Consider the following 27226-nt stretch of genomic DNA (forward strand, 5'->3'; position numbering starts at 1 on the left):
TGTGAATAAAAATTCATTATGTAAATAAAAAATAAAAATGGGATTTATTTGTAAAGCCTCAAAACGTAACTAATGAACCGAGGATATGTTAGTTTAGTGCCAGGAATGCCTACATTGTTTATTCTGGATGCTATTTTGAAATTGGAATATTTTGAACTTTGTGTTAAATTGGCCAAATTACCAGTTTCCGATCACTTTATTTTGTAGTTGAAACAGTTGACTTGGCGATTTCTTGTGCTCAATTGATAGAATAGAAGTAATACTAGTAAAATAGCTAAGAATTTGGTCGACTGGAATGATGTAATTGGCCTAAAATGGAAGTCAAAGTCGGCAAAATCGCCGATTCGTAAATATCGCTGACACATCAAAATTCGCAAGAGCATAATTTCGTCAATTTTCCATCAAATTTCGTACTTTTTGTTTTATTACCTTCACAAAAAGATTCTCTACCATTTCATAAGAAAAAATAACAAATATTTTTTTGGAAAATTCTTGGACACTGGTGCGTGACTTCAGATTTTGGCCTTGGACCCTGAAAGGGTTAAATGCAGGCTGGGGAAAGTTATGGCCTTCTGTAGTTAATTCTTCACTGGTTTTCCCTTGCTTGAGAGGAGTCAGGTTCAGGAAATTGTTCAGCTGGGATAATTACCAGGTGATGGTTTTGAAGATATGAACGAAGATGTCAGTGATGATGAAGACAGGAGTCTAGAGGAAATACTGGCAGAGCTCGATGCACATATACAAGGGAGCCAGATAAAAAACAACCCGAAGAAAAACTTAACATTGCAGCAGTTCCATGTTGCTGCTAAACTAGCAGACTTTTTCACTGAAGAGGACCGTGACAAATCTAGAAGCAGTGCTTTGAAATGGGGTTTAGAGCAGCTGATGATGCCTTACTATCAGCTGTATAATGTACTGCAGAGGGAAAGAGCCCAGAGATCCATTATAGAATTTATGCACATTCCAATACAACCAGAACCTCAACCATCCACCTCAGCCCAGTAGGACCACACCATGCATCTCCACTCTTCACAATCACTGACATACACCAGAACCACAATTTAAGGTAAACAATATTATTTCTGTTTCATTTGTAGGTTAAGCAACAAAAACATTATCATTTTTATTTTTTTAAGATCTGGATATCTAAAAAAAAATTGTTTGACTCTTTGGGAAGTCCCAGGAATGTAACCCTATTTTTCCCATAAGTTCTTCCATTTATCCAACATGGATTTACCTAACACTACATTTTCAGGAATGTAACTATTGGGTAATATAACTATCTACTCTACATATAAAATGCAATATCATGAAATAAACATGGGACACCTCTGGGTGTAATAATGTTGGCTAACCTTTCAAGGAACACAAATCAAACCTCAGGAAACTAATACATATGCATACACAACCATCTGAATTTTTTTAACAAATTGGCCACATCCCACCGAGGCAGGGTGACCTAAAAAGAAAAGTTTTTCTTTTTAAATTGAGTAACTTATACTGGAGAAGGGGTTATTAGTCCCTTGCTTTTGGCATTTTCATTGCCTCTTACAACACACACAGCTTATGGAGGAAGAATTCTGTTCCACTCCCCCATGGCTATAAGGGTAAATAAAGAACAAGAACTATTAAGACAACGGAAGAATTTTTTTTTTTAGGTTAAGCAATTCGTATATGACAATGTATGGTAAAAAAAAAAACTATATCTTGGCTGAAATATATATATTACCACTTCAAAGAGCATAACTGAACAGAATATACAATATATTAATGGTTAATTTTGTCACTGTATGCCTTACAAGAGTAGTACCAAGTAAGTTTATTCTGGTACAGGTACACATGAGCACAATTATCATAGTAATGTGTGTAAAATGCCTAGAATAGCCCAAAAAAGTTTCTCTTGCAGTTATGGAGGGAAGGTCAAGCCTCTACCATATAAAAACAGTACTATTATAAAAATAAATTTACATAAAACTTCAAGAAAACTTTCATCTCTATAATCCTATAACATGAAAGTAGAGTAAAATGTATAAAATCCTTTTTTATATAAACTATCAATAACAAAAAAAAATTCAGATGACTAGTTTCTAACCAGATTATATATGGCTTATTAAACACACTGGCTGTCCCACCAAGGAAGGGGTGACCCAAAAGAGAAAAACTTTCACCATCATTTGTACTATCACTGTCTTGCCAGAGGCATGCAGATAGGACAGTTGAGATGTCCCTCCAACAGCAAATATCCCCTCCTTTAAGGTGCAGGCACTGTACTTTCCACCTCCAGGACTCAAGTTTGGCTGCTGTATGTTGAAGCCCCTTGCACACAAAACTTTCTTTACCACCACCTTCCATTCTTTCTTAGGATGACCCTTACCCTGCTCCAGCCTCTCTAAATGACCAAACCTCCTCAGCCCTCTGGATAATACTTTTAGTAACTCCACACCTCCTCCTAATCTCCAAACTATGAATTTTCTGCAAAATATTAACACCACACATTGCCCTGAGACACAACATCTCCACTCCCTCCAGCCGCCGCCTCGCTGCAACATTCACAACCCATGCTTCATGCCCATATAAGAGTGTTGGTACTACTATACACTCAAACATTCCTCTCTGTCTCCATAGATAAATTTTTGGTCTTCACAGACACACCAATGCACCACCTTCAATATTATGGTTTACCTCGTTTTTCATTAACCCATCTACCGATGCGTCCACTCACAAATATCTGAACACATTTACTTTATACCCCTTCCCTCCAATCTGATATCCAGTTTTTCATTATGCACTCGTTTGATACCCTCATCACCTTACTCTTATCTCTCCTGCAGAGAGACCACAAAAAAAAAAAAAAAAATATATGTATATAATTCAGTACTGAATGGAGTGAATGGAGACAAATGGTTTTTAATACTTGACGTGCTGTTGGAGTGTGAGCAAAGTAACATTTATGAAGGGGTTCAGGGAAACCGGCAGGCCGGACTTGAGTCCTGGAGATGGGAAGTACAGTGCCTGCACTCTGAAGGAGGGGTGTTAATATTGCAGTTTAAAAACTGTAGTGTAAAGCACCCTTCTGGCAAGACAGTGATGGAGTGAATGATGGTGAAAGTTTTTCTTTTTCGGGCCACCCTGCCTTGGTGGGAATTGGCCAGTGTGATAATAATAATAATAATAATCATAAATAAACTCTAAATATATGGAAAATTGTGTGTCTGCAGAAAAGTAATAGAGTATTGTGCTGATACATCACAGGTATATATATATATTTACATTAATTATCGTTACATAATTTTAAAATAAAGTACAATACAGCCTCTCCACATTTAACAACAGAGTTCTATTTCTGAGATCACATTGGTAAACGCATTCGTTGCTAAGTGAGGAGCATGCTATAATGGTAGTGGATTTTTGATATTGTTTTAATGTCATCTTTGCATCATTTATAACATTTCTGGTATATTTTTAAATGTTTTACTTTACTGTATATTGTAATAAACAGAATAGAAGAAATCAACTCTAATATACATCATTTAGGTCTGCATATTGGTCAGAGAGCCCATTGCAAGTCCGAGTTGTTGGGGAAACGAGTACATTGCTAAGTGAGGAAAGGCTGTATTCATAATATTGCATAATAAGAAGCATGCCTCCCACTGAGGTAGGGAAACCCAAAACAGGGAAAAACATTCACCCACATAGTTGCCATAGAATAAGTTAAGGATGCATTAAGAGTTATGGAAATTTACCCTTTCACTGTCCATACCCCTTGCTCTGAAACTTGTCCAGTGTCCAAGAATTTTCAAAAATGTTTTTAATTTTTTTTCTTATGAAATGGTAGAGAATCTTTTTCTGAATGTAATACAACAAAAAGTATGAAATTTGATGGAAAACTGATGAAATTACGCTTTTGTGAATTTTAGTGTCAACGATATTTATGCATCGGCGATTTTGCCCACTCTGAGTCCTATTTTAGGCCAATTATGTTGTTCCAGTCGACAAAATTCTTGGCTATTTTGTTAGTGTGCCTTCCATATTATCGACTGAGTACAAGAAATCACCCAATTAACTATTTCAACTATCCAATTAAGTGATCATAAATTGGTAATTTAGCCAATTTCACAATATTCCAATTTCAAAATAGAGTCCAGAATAAACAATGTAGGCATTCCTGGCACTAAAATAACATACCTTCATTATTAATTATTGAAATATATTAATCAAGGTGCAGCTAATAAATAAGAAGGAATGGGTTACAATAAAATTGATTTAATATGGATTAATGAATGAAGTATTGTTATGAAGGAGGATTTAACTGTAATAGTAACTGAATAAGTTATTGTAATATACTGTGGAACCCCAGATATCAGATGTTTCGGATTTAAAACACTTTTTTGGGTGAAATTTTGCTCTGGATTTCATACCTTATCCCGAGAATCATATGTATCAGACACGTCCGCCCGCCGAGACACCGCCTCAGTCTGGCTCTGTCACTGGTTGAGTGAGCACTCATCTGAAGCATTTTGCAATTTTTGTGCTTGTTTATTGATTGCAACTGCAAAATGAGCCACCATGGGCCCAAAGAAAGTTCCTAGTGCCAGCCCTTTGGTAAAGAAAGTGAAAAATACGATAGAATTCAAGAAAGAGATTGTAGAAAAATACGAAAGTGGTGTACGTTTAGCCAACCTTGCCAGGATGTATGGGAAGTCAAAATCAACAATCTGTTCCATCCTGGCAAAGTAGAAATCAAGGAAGCTAAAGTTGCGAAAGAGGTGAATTTTTTTTTTTCAACAAGTCGGCCGTCTCCCACCTGCACTTTAAAGGAGGGGTTTGGGATATTGGCAGTTTGGAGGGATATGTTGTGTATCTTTATACGTATATGCTTCTAAACTGTTGTATTCTGAGCACCTCTGCAAAAACAGTGATAATATGTGAGTGTGGTGAAAGTGTTGAATGATGATGAAAGCATTTTCTTTTTGGGGATTTTCTTTCTTTTGGGTCACCCTGCCTCGGTGGGAGACGACCGACTTGTTGGAAAAAAAAAAAAAACACGAGTGAGAGGGGTTGGATTTGAGTCGGACTTGCACCTGAGCTTATTGCTTGGGTAGCATTTGTTCTGTTAGTGGGTTGGATTTGTGAAGGACCGGCCTAGTATGGGCCAGCAGGCCTGTTGCAGTGTTCCTACTTTCTTAAGTTCTTATTTAACATCACACTTACCAGTAGGGTGATCGAGGCTAGGACCTTGGGTAGCTTTAAGAAGAGATTGGAGAAATATATGAGTGGGAGGAGCTGAGTTTGATTTGTGTCACTGGGTACGGGAGTAAATTCTTGGATAGCTTTGGGTAGAGGTCATTTTGATAAGGGCCTGCCTTGTATGGGCCAGTAGACCTGCAGTGTTCTTCCATTGTTATGTTCTTAGTGGGAAGGATTGTAAAGGACCTGCCTAGTATGGGCCAACAGGCCTACTGCACTGTTCCTCCTTTCTTATGCTCTTATTGGAGACTTGTTTGTGTGAGGGAGGGATGGCAAGTTTATTGTTGGAGAATATGACACTAATATCAACTCTTTGGCTTATTTATCTATCATAATTCAACTAATATGACATAAACAATATTAATAACATAGAAACATGGAATATACTCTAGAATGAATAAAATAAGTCATTACGTATATCACGAGAGGTGTTGTGTATATAAGGGCCACTGAGAGTAAGCCGTCCATAATGGTGAAGCAACAGCTGAGGCGGTGGTGTTTTCTGTAGCCCTATATAACTCCAACAACATTGGAGGAGTTGGTAGAATCGCTGAATCGCTAATGATTTTATTGACGATGATCAAACTTATGATTATGAAGGGATCTGCTTTTATGATTTTTTTCTTAATAATGTACACCGTGCCCAGAGTACATACATTCCCCAGAGAGAAATTAGGTCTAATAATAACAATCCCAAATGGGTTAACAGTAGGCTAAAGCATCTAATAGGGGAGAAAAGGGGAATTTATAGGCGCATCAGAAGAGGAGAGGTTAACCTTACTGACCAATATGTTCAGCTTAAAAGAGAAGTAAAAAAGGGGATTAGAAAGGCTAAACGTGACTATGAAATTAGAGTTGCTAATGACTCAGACTAATCCAAAGGGGTTCTTTCAAGTGTATAGGACGAAGGTGAAGGAAAAAGTAGGACCTCTGAAAATTGGGAATGGACAGCTGATGGATAATGAACTGGAAATGTGTTCCTTATTTAATGACTATTTTTTGTCAGTTTTTACACAGGAAGATGTAAATGAGATTCCAGTAATTAACAATTATTTAGTTCCTGATGAATTTAAATTAACTAATATTACTGTCACGAGGGACATGGCTATTAAACAGATAGACAAACTGAAGCAAAATAAGTCCCCGGGACCCGATGAGTTGTTTTCCAGGGTACTTAAGGAATGCAAGACGGAGCTTAGTCAGCCATTAACGAGTGTGTTTAATGTGTCCATCCTTACTGGTGTTGTGCCAGAGTTGCGGAAGATGGCTAATGTGGTTCCTATATTCAAATCAGGGGATAAGTCCACTCCTTCAAATTACTGTCCAATAAGCCTGACATCTATAGTGGGCAAGTTATTAGAATCAATTATAGCTGACATTATTAGAAGTCACCTTGAAGAGCATAACTTGATAAATGAATCTCAGCATGGATTCACGAGAGGTCGTTCCTGCCTGACAAACTTACTGACATTCTTCAATAGAACATTTGAGGCAGTTGACAGTGATAAGGAATATGATATTGTTTATCTGGATTTTAGTAAAGCCTTCGATAGAGTACCTCACAAGAGACTCTTAAGAAAAGTGGCAGCTCATGGTATAGGAGGTAAAGTTCTGGCATAGATAGAGGCATGGCTTACCAATAGAAAGCAGAGAGTTACCATTAATGGAGTGAAATCTGAATGGGGTTAGTCACTAGGGATTACGAGTGACATGAGTAAGTTTGCTGATGATACAAAGATAGGCCGTATAATTCACTCTGAGGAGGATAGCAATGAACTCCAGGAGGATTTGGACAAATTAATGTCTTGGTCTGAAAAATGGCAGATGAAGTTCAATGTGGATAAGTGTAAGGTACTAGCCCTTGGTAATGAAAATAACCCTCGAAGCTATAATCTAGGTGAAGTAGAGCTTGATCATACAGAATGTGAAAAGGACTTGGGAGTCATGGTGAGCAGAAATCTAAAGCCAAGACAGCAGTGCCTTAGTGTGCACAACAAGGCCAACAGATTACTTGGATTTATCTCAAGAAGTATAATTAACAGAAGTCCAAAAGTTATTTTACAGCTCTATACATCACTAGTGAGGCCTCATTTAGATTATGCTGCTCAGTTTTGGTCCCCTTATTACAGGATGGATATAGACTCATTAGAGAACATACAGAGAAGAATGACTAAAATGATTTACTGTGTAAGGAACCTCCCGTATGAAGATAGACTTAAAGCCTTAAATCTCCACTCTCTGGAGAGGCGTAGAATGAGAGGAGATATCATTGAAGTGTATAAGTGGATGACGGGCATAAACAAGGGAGATATTAATAAAGTACTGAGGGTGTTGAACCAGGTATGAACCAGAAATAATGGATTTAAGTTGGATAAATTTAGATTTAGAAAGGACATAGGTAAGTACTGGTTTTCTAACAGAGTTGTAGATGCGTGGAACAGTCTTTCCAGTGGGGTGATAGAGGCTAGGACCTTGGGCAGCTTTAAAAAGAGACTGGACAAATATATGAGTGGGAGGGGCTGGGTTTGATTGGTGTCATTGGGTAGCTTAAGGTAGAGGTCGTTTTGATAAGGACCTGCCTTGCATGGGCCAGTAGGCCTTCTGCAGTGTTCCTCCATTCTTATGTTCTTATGAATCACTAAAGGAACCCTCTACCACCATCACTACGACCTTCTACCACTGTTACCACCATCAACCACTATCACAACTGATTCCACTCTACCACCACCACCTTTGTATTTGCAAGCCAATGTTTAGACGAAATAACGGGACTATTTCCGAAATGGACGACTTTCAGGCCGGACGATTATTGAGGGACCACTGTACTACCGTCCTGCCAAGTGAGTGTAAAACGAAAGCCTGTAATTGTTTTACATGATGGTAGGATTGCTAGTGTCTTTTGTCTGTCTCATAAATATGCAAGGTTACAGGTACGTCTTGCTACTTCTACTTACACTTAGGTCACACTAAACATACATGTACACGTTTATTTATACACATTCATCTGAGTTTTCTTGGATTTTATCTTAGTTCTTGTTCTTAGTACTTTTCATTTTATATCCATGGGGAAGTGGAATAAGAATCTTTCCTCTGTAAGCCATGCATGTTGTAAAAGTCAACTAAAATGCCGGGAACAATGGGCTAGTAACCCCTTTTCCTGTAATAATTACTAAAAAGAATAAGAAGAAAATTGTCAAAGAGGTGAATATGCTAATAAAACAGAGATAACAAACAATCAAAGATGTGAAGTTGTTGTTGGTGTGGATCAAAGAAAAAGTTAGTAGGAGATATTGTGGAGTCGATCATTTGTGAAAAGGCAAGGCAGTTGAATGCAGATCTCAAAAAAAAAATGCCTGGAATGAGTGCTGCTGTTAGTGAATTTAAGGCCGGCAGAGGCTGGTACAACAGTGTTGTAAGGCATGGTGAGGTTGCAAGTTCAGACAAACCTGTGGCTGAAGAATTTGTTGATGAATTCAAGGAGTATGTAGAGACTGAAGGTTTCCTTCCCCGAAGTGTTCAATTGTGATGAAACAGGACTCTTTTGGAAGAAAATGCCAAAGAGGACCTACATCACACAGGAGGAAAAGGCACTGCCAGGACACAAGCCTATGAAGGATAGGCTAACACACTTTTTCTGTGGTAATGCTAGTGGGGATTTCAAAGTGAAGCCTTTACTGGTGTATCACTCTTAAAATCCCAGTGTGTTCAAGAAAAACAATATCATCAAGAGTAAATTGTGTGTTGTGGAAAGCTAATAATTAGGCATGGGTCACGACTGGGTCCATGAAGTGTTTGGCCTGAGTGTGAAAAAATACCTCCTGGAAAACAAATTACCATTCGAGTGCCTCCTGGCTCTGGACCAGCAGGTCATTTTTAACTTCAAAAAACTCTACACCAAAGCAACGTTTCAAAGGTTCTTTGAAGTGACCTCGGACACTGAATTGACCCTAAAAGAGTTCTGGAGGGATCACTTGGCAGGAAGTGACTTCCAGGACTTTGAACTCTGCTTGGAGAAAATTGTGGCCAGAATGTGTCCTCGACAAAGATTTTGAAGGGTTTGAGGGTGACCCTGTGCCTGTTGTGGAATGTATTGTGTCTTTGGGGAAGTCCATGGGGGTTGGATGTGAGTGGTCAGGATGTGGAAGAGTTGGGAGAAGAGCTAACCACTGAAGAGCTGCAAGACCTTCAACTGCAACAGCAACAGACTGCAGCTTAGGAAATTGCTTCAGAGGAGGGGAGAAGGTACCTTCTTCAGTGATTAAGGACATCTGTGGAATGAGGTGCAAACTTTTGTTGAAAAAATATCACGCTGATACAAGCCATATCCGCAACATGTTCAGTGACAATACCTTGTCCAATTTTAGGCAAATATTAAAGAGAGATGCCAGAAACTGAGCTCTCTGGACAGAGTTCTATTGTGACAGGGGTCCAGTGCCAGTAAAAGACAGAGGGATTTGAGACCTGAAGTCCTTATGGAGGGGGATTCCCCCCAAACAATAACCTCAACCCTCTCTTCCCTCCTCGCCTTCTTCAATACGCCAACGAGAGTCTTCAATAAAGGTATGTAATGTTTATTTATTAAAATTAGTGAAGGTAGAAAGTTGAAAGTGAACATAGAAAAGAGTAAGGTGATGAGGGTATCAAATGATTTAGATAAAGAAAAATTGGATATCAAATTGGGGAGGAGGAGTATGGAAGAAGTGAATGTTTTCAGATACTTGGGAGTTGATGTGTCGGCGGATGGATTTATGAAGGATGAGGTTAATCATAGAATTGATGAGGGAAAAAAGGTGAGTGGTGCGTTGAGGTATATGTGGAGTCGAAAAATGTCATCTAAGGAGGCAAAGAAGGGAATGTATGAAAGTATAGTAGTACCAACACTCTTATATGGGTGTGAAGCTTGGGTGGTAAATGCAGCAGCGAGGAGACGGAGGCAGTGGAGATGTCCTGTTTAAGGGCAATGTGTGGTGTAAATATTATGCAGAAAATTCTGAGTGTGGAAATTAGGAAAAGGTGTGGAGTTAATAAAAGTATTAGTCAGAGGGCAGAAGAGGGGTTGTTGAGGTGGTTTGGTCATTTAGAGAGAATGGATCAAAGTAGAATGACATGGAAAGCATATAAATCTATAGGGGAAGGAAGGCGGGGTAGGGGTCGTCCTCGAAAGGGTTGGAGAGAGGGGGTAAAGGAGGTTTTGTGGGCAAGGGGCTTGGACTTCCAGCAAGCGTGCGCGAGCGTGTTAGATAGGAGTGAATGGAGACGAATGGTACTTGGGACCTGACGATCTGTTGGAGTGTGAGCAGGGTAATATTTAGCGAAGGGATTCAGGGAAACCGGTTATTTTCATATAGTCGGACTTGAGTCCTGGAAATGGGAAGTACAATGCCTGCACTTTAAAGGAGGGGTTTGGGATATTGGCAGTTTGGAGGGATATGTTGTGTATCTTTATACGTATATGCTTCTAAACTGTTGTATTCTGAGCACCTCTGCAAGAACAGTGATAATGTGTGAGTGTGTTGAATGATGATGAAAGTATTTTCTTTTTGGGGATTTTCTTTCTTTTTTGGGTCACCCTGCTTCGGTGGGAGACGGCCGACTTGTTGAAAAAAAAAAAAAAATTAATTCTCATTGTTTTCTGTATGTAAAATTAGTTATTCTAAAAAATTTTTATTTTTTTGTGAATATTTTTGGGTATCTGGAATGGATTAATTGGATTTACATTACTTCGGTTTTTGTACTTTTCAGATTTAGAATGACCTGGAACGGATTAAGTACGAAATCCGGGGTTCCACTAAAATACACCTACCATCCGACTTTCGACTGTTTTTTATGCCAAATTTCTGGGGAATAAACAAGTGTTTGTGTTGTACACGGTGTTTATCCTAAACCTTACAGTACAAACAGCATAAAAAGTAAAGTAAAACATGAAATAAAGTCATTACAAAAATGTTTTGTTGATATTCAGTATTTACTAAAGTTCGACTTACGACCGGTTTCTCGGAACCGAACTCGGTCGTAAGTCGGATGGTAGGTGTATCTGGAGTTTATCTGGAGAGAGTTCCGGGGGTCAACGCCCCCGCGGCCCGGTCTGTGACCAGGCCTCCTTAGGTCAGTGTCCCAGGATGCGACCCACACCAGTCGACTAACACCCAGGTACCCATTTTACTGATGGGGAACATAGACAACAGGTGGAAAGAAACACGTCCAATGTTTCTACTCTGGCTGGGAATCGAACCCAGGCCCTCACCGTGTGAAGCGAGAGCGTTAACCACCAGGCCACCAGAGCCCACCAGGTGTATGAACATTTTTTTTTTAACAAGTCGGCCGTCTCCCACCGAGGCAGGGTGACCCAAAAAGAAAGAAAATCCACATTCAACTCTTTCACCTCACTCACACATAATCACTGTTTTTGCGGAGGTGCTCAGAACACAACAGCTTAGAAGCATATACATATCATTACATTTCCAGGCTTTACACACAAATTCCATTTTAAATTTTTATTTACTCATTGCATAATAGCGCATTCGCAAACACATTAAATAGACTAATTAAAGTGTACTGGACACAAATATTGAACATTTCTGCTACTTTGAGCTCAATATCAAGCTATTTTCATGACTAAAACCAATTAAAATCATCTCTATTTCTGTAATGCTGTATAGCCCTTGTGGTTTAGCACTTCTTTTGATTATAATAATAATAATATTTCTGTAATACACCTACCATCCGACTTACGACCGAGTTTTTTATACCAAATTTCTGGAAAATAAACAACTATTTAGGTTGTACACAGTGTTTATCCTAAACCTTACAGTATAAAATACAGTCTGTATAGCCCTTGTGGCTTAGCGCTTCTTTCTGATTATAATAATAATAATAAAATACAGTACTAACAGCATAAAAAGTAAAGTAAAACATGAAATACCAAAATAAAACAATAAAATAGTCATTACAAAAATGTGACTTTGATATTCAGTAGTAAATTTCGACTTACGTCTGGTTTCTCGGAATGGAACTCGGTTGTAAGTCGGATGGTAGATGTATATGTATCTTCCAATCAAATCATCATCTTTCAACGTACCAGCCGTATCCAACCGAGGTGGCCCAAAAGGAAAAACAAAAGTTTCTCCTTTCAAATTTAGTAATATATACAGGAGAAGGGGTTACTAACCCCTTGCTCCCGGCATTTTAGTTGCCTCTTACGACACGCATGGCTTACGGAGGAAGAATTCTGTTCTACTTCCCCATGGAGATTCCAATCAAATGAGACCAAAAAAAAAAAAAAAAAATACAACCATAAAACCATATGAAAATACACTGCAAAGTTGCCATTTTAAACCCAAAAAAGTTTTTTTTTTTTTCTCATGCACAGTGTACTGCAGGATTTTTTTATATGGTGCACTCTTACCTCATTGATCCATTCTGTCATATCTAGGCCCAAATTTGCCACTCACAACTTATGAGCAATATGAGCTCATCACGTAGTACTACAACACAGCGAAAGGGTTAACAATCTCATTCTTTTCTGCTCCAAAAGGTTCTGGCTTGTTACAAACAACATAAGCAGTACTCACAAGTGTATAAAAGACATTTATACAATATTAGAATAAAAAGTCACAATACTTTGACTGGAACAATAAATAACCTGTACTATGGAGGTAAAGTAATGATATTTCGGTCTGACTGGCCAGTTTCTAACAAGCAAACCCAGTTGGACCAAAACATCATGATTAATTTCCCTCTGCTAAGTGCCAGTTATTTGTGTATACAATGTTAGGTTACATTCTTATGGAAATGTTTTGCCTAATAGGGAATAGATCAATTCAATGATTGACAAAGCCCTGCCTAACCTAGATAAAAATTCTGGCACTCAATTTAGTCTGATGGCCAGATCCGTAGTTGATATTTATACCAGTCTTTAATACGGTCTATTGGATTTTTCACTTTGGATAGAGTTCGGGCAGCTTCCTCAAACTTTTTTTCATTCTTTCTTAAGTAGAGTCTTGTGTCTTCCATCATTAATTCTAAGCGCTCTGTGCCAATCTCGTCTAAGCCTATTTCATCGCTGAGGTATGGGTTGAATCGATAATACACATTGAAGGGGAGCAAGTCATGCATTGTAGTATGTACACCTAATAAGAGAAATTGTATTAAGAAAATTATAATTAGTAAATATACATTTTATAACCACAAATCTTCAAACTTGAACTGAATGAATGATGATAAAATATTAATTTTATTTACCACAACAGCAAAGAAAGGCTAGTCACAATTAAAGATAAAGATGTTTATTTTGACAAATTACATGGTTGTACAGAGGAATATAATAGCTGAATGTACATGCCAAAAGCCCCTTTGCATGCAGAGCATTTCAGGCTAACTTAAGATTATTAAGGCAATAATACATAGTTCATATGGTGATTAGATGAGTTACAGTGAGTACAGGAGAATTGTATATTCTATTGTACAACTTAAACAAGTAGTCAGTAAGCCATTAAATTAAGTTTGCCCATAATGCCTAGGCATGATAGAGGCTCTCTTTGCACTGCAACTCTTTATTGTAAATACATAATCTCAATGTACTACTTGTAAAGAAATAAAATTGACTGACTGATAGTGAGTCTAGTAGAGACTTATTACACCACTGAATTAGTTAATACAGTATTACAATTTACAATGTGATGTATTACAGTTTAGTACTATTTAAAACAATGGAAAAAGAGACATCCTAATTTTGAAGTAGTAAGTAGTTGAGCATTCATCAGCACAATATGAGTAGTTTTGAGAAACTGGTAGTGATTAGGTACGGTTTATCTGGTTAATTTTAGGTGATGAGGTGATTTCTTAGTAGGGCCTTAAACTGATTTGCAAACAGGGGTCCTTTTATGTGCATAGCATTTTTGCATAGGGAGAAATGAACATGAGGGATATCGAAGAGTGATCTGTGTCTCGTATTACGGTTGTGTGTTCTGTTATAATTATCAAGAAGGAGGGTTTACATTAGACTTTAGAGTATAGTGTTCTGTGTATGTAGTAGGCACAAAAATAAGTGTGGATGCTTTGTATACTTAGCAAGTTAAAACTCTTGAAAAAAGATGGAGTGTGTTGTCTAATGCAGCTTTCTGCTGGGTTATTAAAGGCTTAAGGTGATTTGCCATGGTTGAGCCCCATGTACAAATACCATAGGTGAGGCAAGGGTAAATGAAAGTGGTACAAAGCTAGAAGAGCTGATTGGGGTACATAGTACCATATCTTTGAAAGGATGCCTACTGTTTTGGAAATTTGCTATGTCTGAAATTTGAGACTAGTCAAGGTGGAAACCTAGAAATCTGCCCTCTGCTTGTCTCAAGATAAGTAAACCATTTATCAATATGTTTAACTGTACATTTGAAGCTCTGTTTATAAAAAGCATGAAGTAGGCTTTGTCTATGTTGAGAATAAGTTTGTTGGTAATCATCCAAGTAGGTATTTTTAGCAGTTTAGCATTTACTGTGTCTGAAGTTGTGTCATCTGCAAATAAAATGGGTTTAAGGAGATTAGATGCGTTTGGTAGGTCAATGATGTAAATGAGAGAAGTGGGCCAAGAATGCTTCTCTGTGGGACTCCAACAAGAACAGGTTGTGTAGTGGAGATGGCTCCATATATGCATACATACTGAGCTCTATTGTTAAGATTTTAGGTAATCGAGTGTGTCCTCTGACCCCATAATGTTCGCGTTTTTGGTGCAAAAGATCATGGCCAGCTGTATCAAAATCCTTTCGTAAGTCTATGAAAAGTCCCAAGGGAAATTAATTTTTCTCGAGTGCAGAGTATATTAATTCAAGCATATGTATAATAGCATCATTAGTACTTTTTTTTTTTGGTCTGAACCCAAACTGACAAGGGTTGAGTGTGTTGTGGGATACGAAGGAGAAGACTTGTTTGAGAATTAATATTTCGAAGATTTTAGATAGTAGGGGCAGGTTTGATATAGGCCTATAGTCATTCAAGTTCAATTCAGTTGGGGTGACTCTTGCTGTCTTGGGAGGGTGGAAGATTCAATGGATTTGTTAAAAAGAGTTGCAATAATTGGTGCAACACATTAGAAGCTTTTTTATACATGAGTGGTGGTAAGTTATTTAGGTCTCCTGTTGTTCTTCAGTGTTTTGATGATAAGTGAGATTTCAGTAGGGTCTGTTGGGGCTAAAAATAGAGTATTTGGGTAGTTGCCAGTGAGGTAGTCTAATGGCTGAATGTTTGTGCTTAGGATTTTACTTGCTAGTTTGTTCCTACAATAGAGAAAAAGACATTAAGTTTGTTGGCAGTATTGGTTGGCTGAAGGAGAGGTTCGTCTGGTTTAGTTAAGGTAATCATTCTGTTATTTGATCCTAGAATTTCAGATAAGATTTTCCAGGTATCTTTTTCATATCACCTTTTATGTCATGAAATCTGTTTTCATAATACAGTTTTTTGGACCTCCTTATTAGATTCATTAGTACTGACAAGTAACGTTTCATGAGATCCTTTGTTATTAGACCCATTCTGTACTGTTTTTCGTCAATAGATTTGAGGATACTGTTTGTAAGCCAGGGGCTGTTTAGTCTCTTTGCTGTGATCTGCTTAGTTTTTTGGGGCAATGTATGTTATAGAGGTTTTGGGTTTTTTGTAAAAAAAAAATATTAACACAGTCATCAATATCTAAGTTGTCTGCTAGTTTGTTACGCCAGTCAATGTCACTAAATGCTGAAATAAAGTTATTAATAAATGACTTTGTCATGTAGTCGGAATATGATCTTAGTTGTGTCCTGGGGCACTTTACACAAGTTAGTTATGAGAAAGATGGGATTGTGGTGTTATCTGTGATTGCCTACTGAAGTACTGTATGACCATGGAAAAAGTATGTGGTGTGCTCAGTTCCTTGAGAATTGTATTTTCTCTGGCTTCATCCACACTGTAGCACAATACCAATGCAAAAGTTTTTTGAAGGAAATAATTCATTCATATACATATCTCCACTTTACTATTGAGCAGACTCGTTTTTTTATTCTGTACAGAATTTACAGACTGTAAAATGATTAGTGACAGGAATGACAAAAATAATAATGTAGTCAATAAGAAGTTAAATGTGCATCTTCCACAATATCATCACCATGGACAATAAGGCCAGATAAAAATCTTCAATATGAGGAAACTATCTTGGAAAATTCAGCAAAACTAACCTTCAGTATCTGTTGCGCTGTTTAGAACAGTTCTGATGCGTGTAGCCCAGCTGATGGACGTCTCACTAGTATTTGCAATAGGCTCATGTCTGCCTGTGCCTACAGACACCACACACTGAAGGTCAACATCTGGCCACAGTTTTTTGGCTTCATGTACAGCAATTGCAGTTGGGTTATTTACAAATAGCCCTCCATCCTATAAAAGGTAAAATAACAAAGTAAAACATACAAGAAATTACTGTACTTGGAAAGGCTTAATTAAATTGACAGTAGGGTCCCACTTATATGGCAGGTTAAGTTCCAGGCTACCACCTGAAAGCAGAATGCCATTTTTTCCACTTACAAATGCATATAAATGCCAGATAACAAGTTTACACTAATATATACAGCCTCTCCTCACTTAGCGACTTAAGACAGGCTCTCTGACAAGTATGCATCCCTAAATAATGTATATTAGAGCTGATTTTCTCTATTCTATTTATTACAATATACAGTACACTGCTGTATAAACATTTAAAAATATACCAGAAATGTTTTAAATAGTTCAAAGGTGACATTAAAACATTATCGAAGATGGTTGACACAAACCCACTACCATTATAGTATGCTCCTCACTCAGTGACGAATTCATTTACTGACGTGGTCTTAGGAACAGAACTCCACCGTTAAGTGAGGAGAGGCTGTATTAAGTTAGCAATAGAACTAGGCATTAAAAAACAACAAAAAGTAAAATACAGTACACACACAGTACACTCATTATTTACCTCAAAATATTTGTAGTCATAATGTAGAGCAAAAAGTGAGTAGTATTTATTGTAAGAAGTCAGGCGTGGTAGGTATGGTAGCCCTCCTGGCCACCCCACCCACACATAATACATACAGTGGAACCTCGGCTTACGAATGCCCCACCATGCGAATTTTTCAGGATATGAACAGTCGCTCGGTCGAATTTTTGTTTCTGGATATGAACGAAATTTCAGGATGCGAACTTCCCCCCTCGAGGGAGATTCCTGGGTGAGGGGCTCTTGATCTAGGGAATTAGATCTGTGCTCCAGTTCCCTAAATTATTATTAATAATATTATTGTAATAATACGTACGTACTACTAATAATACTACACTGCAGCAGGCCTGTTGGCCCAATACTGAAGAATCCTGGAATCATCTCTACATCCAACAACTTCAACCAGAACAACGGCTTCAATAACACAGCTGAACCACTTGCCAAGAAACTTTTTCATTGCTATCCCACATAAGAATGGACGAACACTGCAGGTCTACTCATATACTTATCCAATCTCTCTTCCAAGCTACCCAAGATTTTAGACTATAACCCCACTCGGTAGATCATCACGTGCAGCATTCTCAACTTGACTATAAATACTCTCGTATCTTCCACCCAGGTAGTTCTGTTTGTGACTTGAAAAAGCCCATTGTGGGGTCGAAACATTGTCAATAAAGGATCACATTATACTGCATATGTGTTTATATTTCCATTGTGTTGGTATTTTATACCATTTATTTCCATGGCCCATATTAAGCAGATCCTTCACAATCCATCCCACTAACAGAATATTTGCCCAACTCAGTTTTCAATGCTACCCAAACAATAACCTTTGATAATTCAATTCTCATGTGCAAGTCCCACTCACATCCAACCCCTCTCACTCATAAGAACATAAGAAAGGAGGAATACTGCAGCAGGCCTGTTGGCCCATACTGGGCAGGTCTTTTACAATCCATCCCACTAACAAAACATTTACCCAACCAAATTTTCAAAACTACCCAAGAAATAAGCTCTGATAACTCTATCCACCCATATGCAAGTCCCACCCCTCTCACTCATGTATTTATCCAACCTAAATTTGAAACTACCCAAGGTTTTAGCCTCAATAACCCAACTAGGTAGACTGTTTCACTTATCAACTACCCTATTTCCAAACCAATACTTTCCTATGTCCTTTCTAAATCTAAACTTGTCTAATTTAAATCCATTACTGAGGGTTCTCTCTTGGAGAGATATCCTCAAGACCTTATTAATGTCCCCTTTATTAACCCTTAAATGGTCCAAACAGATCGATGTTCAAATCCGTAGTGCTCCAAAAGTTGATCTACGTTTTTTTACACAGTTTCAAATGTAAAACAAGAAAGAAGATCTACATTTTTTTACATACTTTCAAATGTTGAAAAAACGTATATATACGTTTGGACCATTTAAGGGTTAATACCCATCTTCCACTTATACACTTTGATTATGTCTCCCCTCATTCTTTGTCTAACAAGTGAATGTAATTTAAGGGTCTTCAATCTTTCTTCATAAGGAAGATTTCTAATGCTATGTATTAATTTAGTCATTCTACGCTGAATGTTTTCTAACGAATTTATGTCCATTCTGTAATATGGAGCTGCATAATCTAGGTGAGGCCTTACTAATGATGTACAAAGCTGTAATATGTAATTATCCAACCTAAATTTGAAACTACCCAAGGTTTTAGCTTCAATAGGACCTTGGGTAGCTTTAAAAAGAGATTGGACAAATATATGAGTCAGAGGGGCTGGGTATGATTGGTGTCGTGGGTACATAATAACATAAAGGAGGAACACTGCAGTAGGCCTGTTGGCCCATACTTGGCAGGTCCTTCACAAATCCAACCCACTAACAGAATAAATGTACCCAAGCAATAAGCATTGACAATTCAATTTACTCATCTTGAGTGTGTGCTAATGGAGTTACAGGAAGCTGACAATGATGCACCTGTTGTGCATTCCTTGAGTGATCGTGAAATTAGATGAACTGTGATAAATAAGCTGTAGAGTTGATATTAGCGTCATATTAAAGTATGTATTTTGTCGTGCCTCCTGAGAGCAGGATTTCCACTGGAACGGATTAATGCCATTTCAATTAATTTAAACGAGGAATATTGACTCAACCTACGAACAAATCGGGATACGAACAAGGTCATAGAACGGACTAAATTCGTAAGCTGAGGCTCCACTGTATACTGTGATGTTTAGAGTGCCCTGGAATAATAAAATGCACATACAGTACACTCATTACTTAAAATATTTATGGTCTTAACCCTTTCAGGGTCCAGAGGCCAAATTTCAAAGTGCGCACCAGGGTCCAAGAATTAAATTTTTTTTTTTTTTTCTTATGAAATGGTAGAGAATCTTTTTCTGAAGGTAATAAAAGAAAAAGTACGAAATTTGATGGAAAATTGACAAAATTATGCTCTCGCGAATTTTGATGTGTCAGCGATATTTACGAATCGGCGATTTTGCCAACTTTGACTCCCATTTTAGGCCAATTACATTATTCCAGTCGACCAAATTCTTAGCTATTTCACTGGTATTACTTCTATTGAGCATAAGAAATCGCCAAGTCAACATTTTCAACAAAATAAAGTGATGGGAAATTGGTAATTTGGCCAATTTAACACAAAGTTCAAAATATTCCAATTTCAAAATAGGGTCCAGAATAAACAATGTAGGTATTCCTGGCACTAAACTAACATCTCCTCTGTTCATTAGTTATGTTCTGAGGCTTTACAAATGAATTCCATTTCGATTTTTTATTCACATAATGAATTTTTATTCAAACCAAAAAATAGAAGATTTACTGTTATGCAATATTGTAATATTTATTATTATTATTATTATTATTATCACACTGGCCAATTCCCACCAAGGCAGGGTGGCCCGAAAAAGAAAAACTTTCACCATCATTCGCTCCATCACTGTCTTGCCAGAAGAGTGCTTTACACTACAGTTTTTAAACTGCAACATTAACACCCCTCCTTCAGAGTGCAGGCACTGTACTTCCCATCTCCAGGACTCAAGTCCGGCCTGCCGGTTTCCCTGAACCCCTAAATAAATGTTACTTTGCTCACACTCCAACAGCACGTCAAGTATTAAAAATCATTTGTCTCCATTCACTCCTATCAAACACGCTCACGCATGCCTGCTGGAAGTCCAAGCCCCTCGCACACAAAACCTCCTTTACCCCCTCCCTCCAACCTTTCCTAGGCCGACCCCTACCCCGCCTTCCTTCTACTACAGACTGATACACTCTTGAAGTCATTCTGTTTCGCTCCATTCTCTCTACATGTCCGAACCACCTCAACAACCCTTCCTCAGCCCTCTGGACAACAGTTTTGGTAATCCCGCACCTCCTCCTAACTTCCAAACTACGAATTCTCTGCATTATATTCACACCACACATTGCCCTCAGACATGACATCTCCACTGCCTCCAGCCTTCTCCTCGCTGCAACATTCATCACCCATGCTTCACACCCATATAAGAGCGTTGGTAAAACTATACTCTCATACATTCCCCTCTTTGTCTCCAAGGACAAAGTTCTTTGTCTCCACAGACTCCTAAGTGCACCATTCACCCTTTTCCCCTCATCAATTCTATGATTCACCTCATCCTTCACAGACCCATTCGCTGACACGTCCACTCCCAAAAATGGAATAAATTAATGGAAATATCTATATATATCCTCCATGGGGAAGTGGAACAGAATTCTTCCTCCGTAAGCCATGCGTGTTGTAAGAGGCGACTAAAATGCCGGGAGCAAGGAGCTAGTAACCTCTTCTCCTGTATATATTACTAAATGTAAAATGAGAAACTTTCGTTTTTCCTTTTGAGCCACCCCGCCTCGGTGGGATACGGCCGGTGTGTTGAAAGAAGAAAGAAAGATCTATATATATATATATATATATATATATATATATATATATATATATATATATATATATATATATATATATATATATATATAGTTTACTGAGTATACCAGGAAAAGTATACGGTAGGGTTATAATTGAAAGAATTAGAGGTAAGACAGAATGTAGGATTGCGGATGAGCAGGGAGGCTTCAGAGTGGGTAGGGGATGTGTAGATCAAGTGTTTACATTGAAGCATATATGTGAACAGTATTTAGATAAAGGTAGGGAAGTTTTTTATTGCATTTATGGATTTAGAGTGGATAGAGGAGCAATGTGGCAGATGTTAAGATAAGATAAGATAAGATTTCGTTCGGATTTTTAACCCTGGAGGGTTAGCCACCCAGGATAACCCAAGAAAGTCAGTGCGTCATTGAGGACTGTCTAACTTATTTCCATTGGGGTTCTTAATCTTGTCCCCCAGGATGCGACCCACACCAGTCGACTAACATCCAGGTACCTATTTGCTGCTAGGTGAACAGGACAACAGGTGTAAGGAAACGTGTCGAATGTTTCCACCCGCCGGGAATCGAACCCGGGCCATCTGTGTGTGAAGCGGGAGCTTAAGCCACCAGGCCACCGGGCCACCGGGCAAGTATATGGAATAGGTGGTAAGTTACTAAATGCTGTAAAGAGTTTTTATGAGGATAGTGAGGCTCAGGTTAGGGTGTGTAGAAGAGAGGGAGAATACTTCCCGGTAAAAGTAGGTCTTAGACAGGGATGTGTAATGTCACCATGGTTGTTTAATATATTTATAGATGGGGTTGTAAAAGAAGTAAATGCTAGGGTGTTCAGGAGAGGGGTGGGATTAAATTATGGGGAATCAAATTCAAAATGGGAACTGACACAGTTACTTTTTGCTGATGATACTGTGCTTATGGGAGATTCTAAAGAAAAATTGCAAAGGTTAGTGGATGAGTTTGAGAATGTGTGTAAAGGTAGAAAGTTGAAAGTGAACATAGAAAAGAGTAAGGTGATGAGGGTATCAAATGATTTAGATAAAGAAAAATTGGATATCAAATTGGGGAGGAGGAGTATGGAAGAAGTGAATGTTTTCAGATACTTGGGAGTTGACGTGTCGGCAGATGGATTTATGAAGGATGAGGTTAATCATAGAATTGATGAGGGAAAAAAGGTGAGTGGTGCGTTGAGGTATATGTGGAGTCAAAAAACGTTATCTATGGAGGCAAAGAAGGGAATGTATGAAAGTATAGTAGTACCAACACTCTTATATGGATGTGAAGCTTGGGTGGTAAATGCAGCAGCAAGGAGACGGTTGGAGGCAGTGGAGATATCCTGTCTAAGGGCAATGTGTGGTGTAAATATTATGCAGAAAATTCGGAGTGTAGAAATTAGGAGAAGGTGTGGAGTTAATAAAAGCATTAGTCAGAGGGCAGAAGAGGGGTTGTTGAGGTGGTATGGTCATTTAGAGAGAATGGATCAAAGTAGAATGACATGGAAAACATATAAATCTATAGGGGAAAGAAGGAGGGGTAGGGGTCGTCCTCGAAAGGGTTGGAAAGAGGGGGTAAAGGAGGTTTTGTGGGCTAGGGGCTTGGACTTCCAGCAAGCGTGCATGAGCATATTAGATAGGAGTGAATGGAGGCGAATGATACTTGGGACCTGACAATCTGTTGGAGTGTGAGCAGGGTAATATTTAGTGAAGGGATTCAGGGAAACCGGTTATTTTCATATAGTCGGACTTGAGTCCTGGAAATGGGAAGTACAATGCCTGCACTTTAAAGGAGGGGTTTGGGATATTGGCAGTTTGGAGGGATATGTTGTGTATCTTTATATGTGTATGCTTCTAGACTGTTGTATTCTGAGCACCTCTGCAAAAACAGTGATAATGTGCGAGTGTGGTGAAAGTGTTGAATGATGATGAAAGTATTTTCTTTTTGGGGATTTTCTTTCTTTTTTGGGTCACCCTGCCTCGGTGGGAGGAGGCCGACTAGTTGAAAAAAAAAAAAAATAATAATAATTTGTCAGAGCATCATTCCTTCTAAAAACTACATGAGAATGGAAGTGTTGGTCTTTATTTCTTCAACTGTACCACTGTGGAGACAACTTGTACACAATGTAAGGTGTTTGTATGAATGTTTATGATCCATAACCAGATGCATGGTCTGTTTACATAGTGGGTGGGGTGGTCAGGCTGGCTTCCCTACACTACTCTACCTACCACACCACTTTCTACAAATTAATACTTTTCGCCTTTCATCCTACATTAAGAATACAAATATTTTAAGATAAATAATGAGTGTACTGTATATGCAATTTATCACTATGGAGCTTTAAGCATCATCGTATTATATTATAGGTTGGTGGGGTGGCCAGGAGGGCTACCACACCTAATTTCTTAGAGTAAATACTACTCACCTTTTGCCCTACATTAAGACTACGAATATTTTGAGGTAAATAATGAGTGTACTGTGTGTGTATTTTACTTTTTTATTGTTTTAATGTCTAATTCTATTGCTAACTTAACATATGTTAGTGTAAACTTGCTATCTCGCATTTATATGCATTTATAAGTGGAAAAAATGGCATTCTGCTTTCCGGCGATGTCTGCTTTCCGGCAGTAGCCTGGAACCTAAACTGCCGTATAAGTGGGGCCCTACTGTACTATATTTGGTATAGACAAGAGTATTCAATGCAATTTTTCCACAGTTTTTTAACAGTATGTATTCTGATAATGGACACTAGGAAAATCCCTCTATTAATCAATTATTCTTAGAGAAACATCAGAAATAATGCCGGGATAAATGAAGAAGTCTTCAAGAAGAAACTGGATCATAACTCTATAAGTGCCAGATCAACCAGGGTCTGATTGTGATGTGAGTCAGCAGGCTGGCAACAACAACAGCCTGGTTGAACTGGCACCCAACAAGGAAGACTGGCCCCAAGCCAGCCTGCAAGGATGGAGAAATCCTCAAAACTGGTCACAGGTATATAACCCTTATAGGTTTATTGCTTCCCCATGAAGAATAGAAAAGTCACAAAACTGTGGCTAGAATGATTCACCAAAAGCCCGCACTCAGGAGAGGAACCTTATGATGACATTTTGGTTCGTCAAGGACTATTGTTAAGGATGGACTGAAACACTGTCATAATAGTCCTCTCCTAAGTGCAGGATGTTGTGGTGAATTTCCCAGGAATACCGTAAAATAACAATAAATAACATCAATCATACAAGACTCACCAACAAAATCAGGTCTCCTATTCTGAACTCTGAGAAGTAGCCAGGGGCTGCTGCAGAAGCTCTCACTGCTTCCCACAGCAGGGGAGATGATGTTCCCTGGTAGTGGCTAGTGACTCGATAAGGAAGGTTGTAGTTGCGGAAAAGGTATGCTTGAATCCTGTTTGTGTTGGCAGATGTAGCAACAAGACAGATCTGGAAACCTAACCCTTATTAAATCATGAACAAATAATGAAACCATAATTTAATGTGGAACCAAATATTGCTATATTTATATTCATGGAAAGCACCAAGCCAATGTTGGCCATTCATCACTACATGGCAAGTGTTAGGGATATGGGAGCAGGAGACAGGTGGTGTTGATCACAATTGGGTTAACAAATCAGTGTTAAGACATCATGTAGAGAATCTGTATTAAAGAAGGAGGTATTCAGACAGGAGGACATGTAAAGCACTTCTTTTCTTTTTGACAAACCAGCTGTATCCCACTGAAGCAGGGTGGCCCAAAAAGAAAATTGAAAGTTTTTCTTTTTAATTTTAGTGAGCTATAAAGAAGAAGGGGTTACTAGCTCCTTCCTCCTGGCATGTTAGTAGCCTCTTACAACAAGCATGGCTTACGGAGGAAGAATTCTGTTCCACTTCCCCATGGAGATAAGAGGAAATAAACAAGAAGAAGAACTAGTAAGAAAATAGAAGAAAACCCAGAGGGGTGTGTGTATATACGTACAAATATATATGCTTGTACATGCATGTGTAGTGTGACCTAAGTGTCAGTAGAAGTAGCAAGACGTACCTGAAATCTTGCATGTTTATGAGACAGAAAAAAGACACCGGCAATCCTATATCATGTAAAACAATTACAGGCTTCCGGTTTACACTCACTTGGCAGGACAGTAGTACTTCCCTGGGGGGCAGCTGTCTACCAACCTACTACGCAAGAGGCCTCTTGCTCCCGGAATTGTAGTTGCCTCTTACGACATGCATGGCTTATGGAGGAAGAATTCTGTTCTACATCCCCATGGAGATAAGAGGATATAAACAAGAATAAGAACTAGTAAGAAAACAAGAAAACCCAGAGGGGTGTGAATATATATATATGCTTGTACATGCATGTGTAATGTGGCCTAAGTACCTGAAATCTTGCATGTTTATGAGACAGAAAAAAGACACCAGCAATCCTACCATCGTGTAAAACAATTACAGGCTTCCGTTTTACACTCATCCGGCAGGACGGTAGTACTTTCATGGGCAGTTGCTGTCTACCACCCTACTACCTAGGAGAAATAAATATAGTATTATACAGCCTCTCCTCACTTAGTGACGTACTCGTTTACCAATGCCTCAGACTTATGACGGGCTCTCTGATCAGTATTCATACCTAAATAATGTACATTGGAGCTGATTTCCTCTGTACTGTTTATTTCAGTATACAGTACACTACTGTATAAACATTTAAAAATATACCAGAAATGTTATAAATGGTGCAAAGGTGACATTAAAACAATATCAAAGATGGTTGACACAAACTCACTACCATTACCAGTGCAATATTGAATCCAAATAACTGTTCTTAAAATTTAATATTTGAAATAAACATTACTTTTTCACTTTTTTTGTAATCATTATTACTTACTAAAATTTTATTAAACACCATATTTACTAGGTAAGACACATATGCAACAGTTAGGTATCTTTATTATGAAACGTTTCGCCTACACAGTAGGCTTCTTCAGTCAAGTACAGAAAAGTTGATAGAAGCAGAAGATACTTGAAGACGATGTAATCAGTCCATCACCCTTAAGGTTTTGAGGTGGTCAGTCCCTCAGTCTGGAGAAGAGCATTGTTCCATGGTATGAAACAATATGGAGATGAAGTGACAGGATGGAGCTTTTATAGCGCCAAGAGGTGAGACGTAGGCCACTAGGAGAGGTAAGAACTCAGATGTTGAAAGGTCAGGTCCTTCTCAAATCCAGCTGCTCTCACTAGTGGAAGTTGTCGAAGTTGATTGCAGGTCTGTACCAAGATACCCTTGTGGCGCTATAAAAGCTCCATCCTGTCACTTCATCTCCATATTGTTTCATACCATGGAACAATGCTCTTCTCCAGACTGAGGGACTGACCACCTCAAAACTTTAAGGGTGATGGACTGATTACATCGTCTTCAAGTATCTTCTGCTTCTATCAACTTTTCTGTACTTGACTGAAGAAGCCTACTGTGTAGGCGAAACGTTTCATAATAAAGATACCTAACTGTTGCATATGTGTCTTACCTAACAACCTGTCGGTATTTTATACCATTTTAATGTTCAATCTGTCAGACACTGCAACACAAGGGTATCTTGGTACAGACCTGCAATCAACTTCGACAACTTCCACTAGTGAGAGCAGCTGGATTTGAGAAGGACCTGACCTTTCAACATCTGAGTTCTTACCTCTCCTAGTGGCCTACGTCTCACCTCTTGGCGCTATAAAAGCTCCATCCTGTCACTTCATCTCCATATTGTTTCATACCATGGAACAATGCTCTTCTCCAGACTGAGGGACTGACCACCTCAAAACTTTAAGGGTGATGGACTGATTACATCGTCTTCAAGTATCTTCTGCTTCTATCAACTTTTCTGTACTTGACTGAAGAAGCCTACTGTGTAGGCGAAACGTTTCATAATAAAGATACCTAACTGTTGCATATGTGTCTTACCTAACAACCTGTCGGTATTTTATACCATTTTAATGTTCAACCATATTTACTACCAGTCAATTTTACTTTTGTGCATTAATCATTATTTTATACTTTTCATAACATTTTGTTGCCAAATTTTCAAGTTTGTATATTCAACTCCAACCTTTATATTATCCT

At 38.4% G+C, this 27226-nt stretch overlaps 1 protein-coding gene across 4 annotated transcripts in view; it reads right to left on the reverse strand.

Annotated features, from left to right (window-relative positions):
- LOC128695920 (calcium-independent phospholipase A2-gamma-like) overlaps positions 1 to 27226 on the reverse strand; it is a 99881-nt gene that overhangs the window by 25216 nt on the left and 47439 nt on the right. For 2 of the 4 annotated variants that reach the window (XM_070093048.1, XM_070093051.1), the window contains 3 exons: positions 24373 to 24564; positions 16443 to 16638; positions 328 to 13376 (listed from right to left, as the gene is read on the reverse strand). In XM_070093048.1, the coding sequence (XP_069949149.1) occupies positions 13120 to 13376; positions 16443 to 16638; positions 24373 to 24564 (645 nt within the window). In that variant the 3' untranslated portion in view covers positions 328 to 13119. The other 2 variants (XM_070093050.1, XM_070093049.1) reach the window with 2 other exon arrangements.

The sequence above is a fragment of the Cherax quadricarinatus genome, chromosome 41, assembly GCF_038502225.1.
Source record: "Cherax quadricarinatus isolate ZL_2023a chromosome 41, ASM3850222v1, whole genome shotgun sequence".
Lineage (NCBI taxonomy): Eukaryota > Metazoa > Arthropoda > Malacostraca > Decapoda > Parastacidae > Cherax > Cherax quadricarinatus.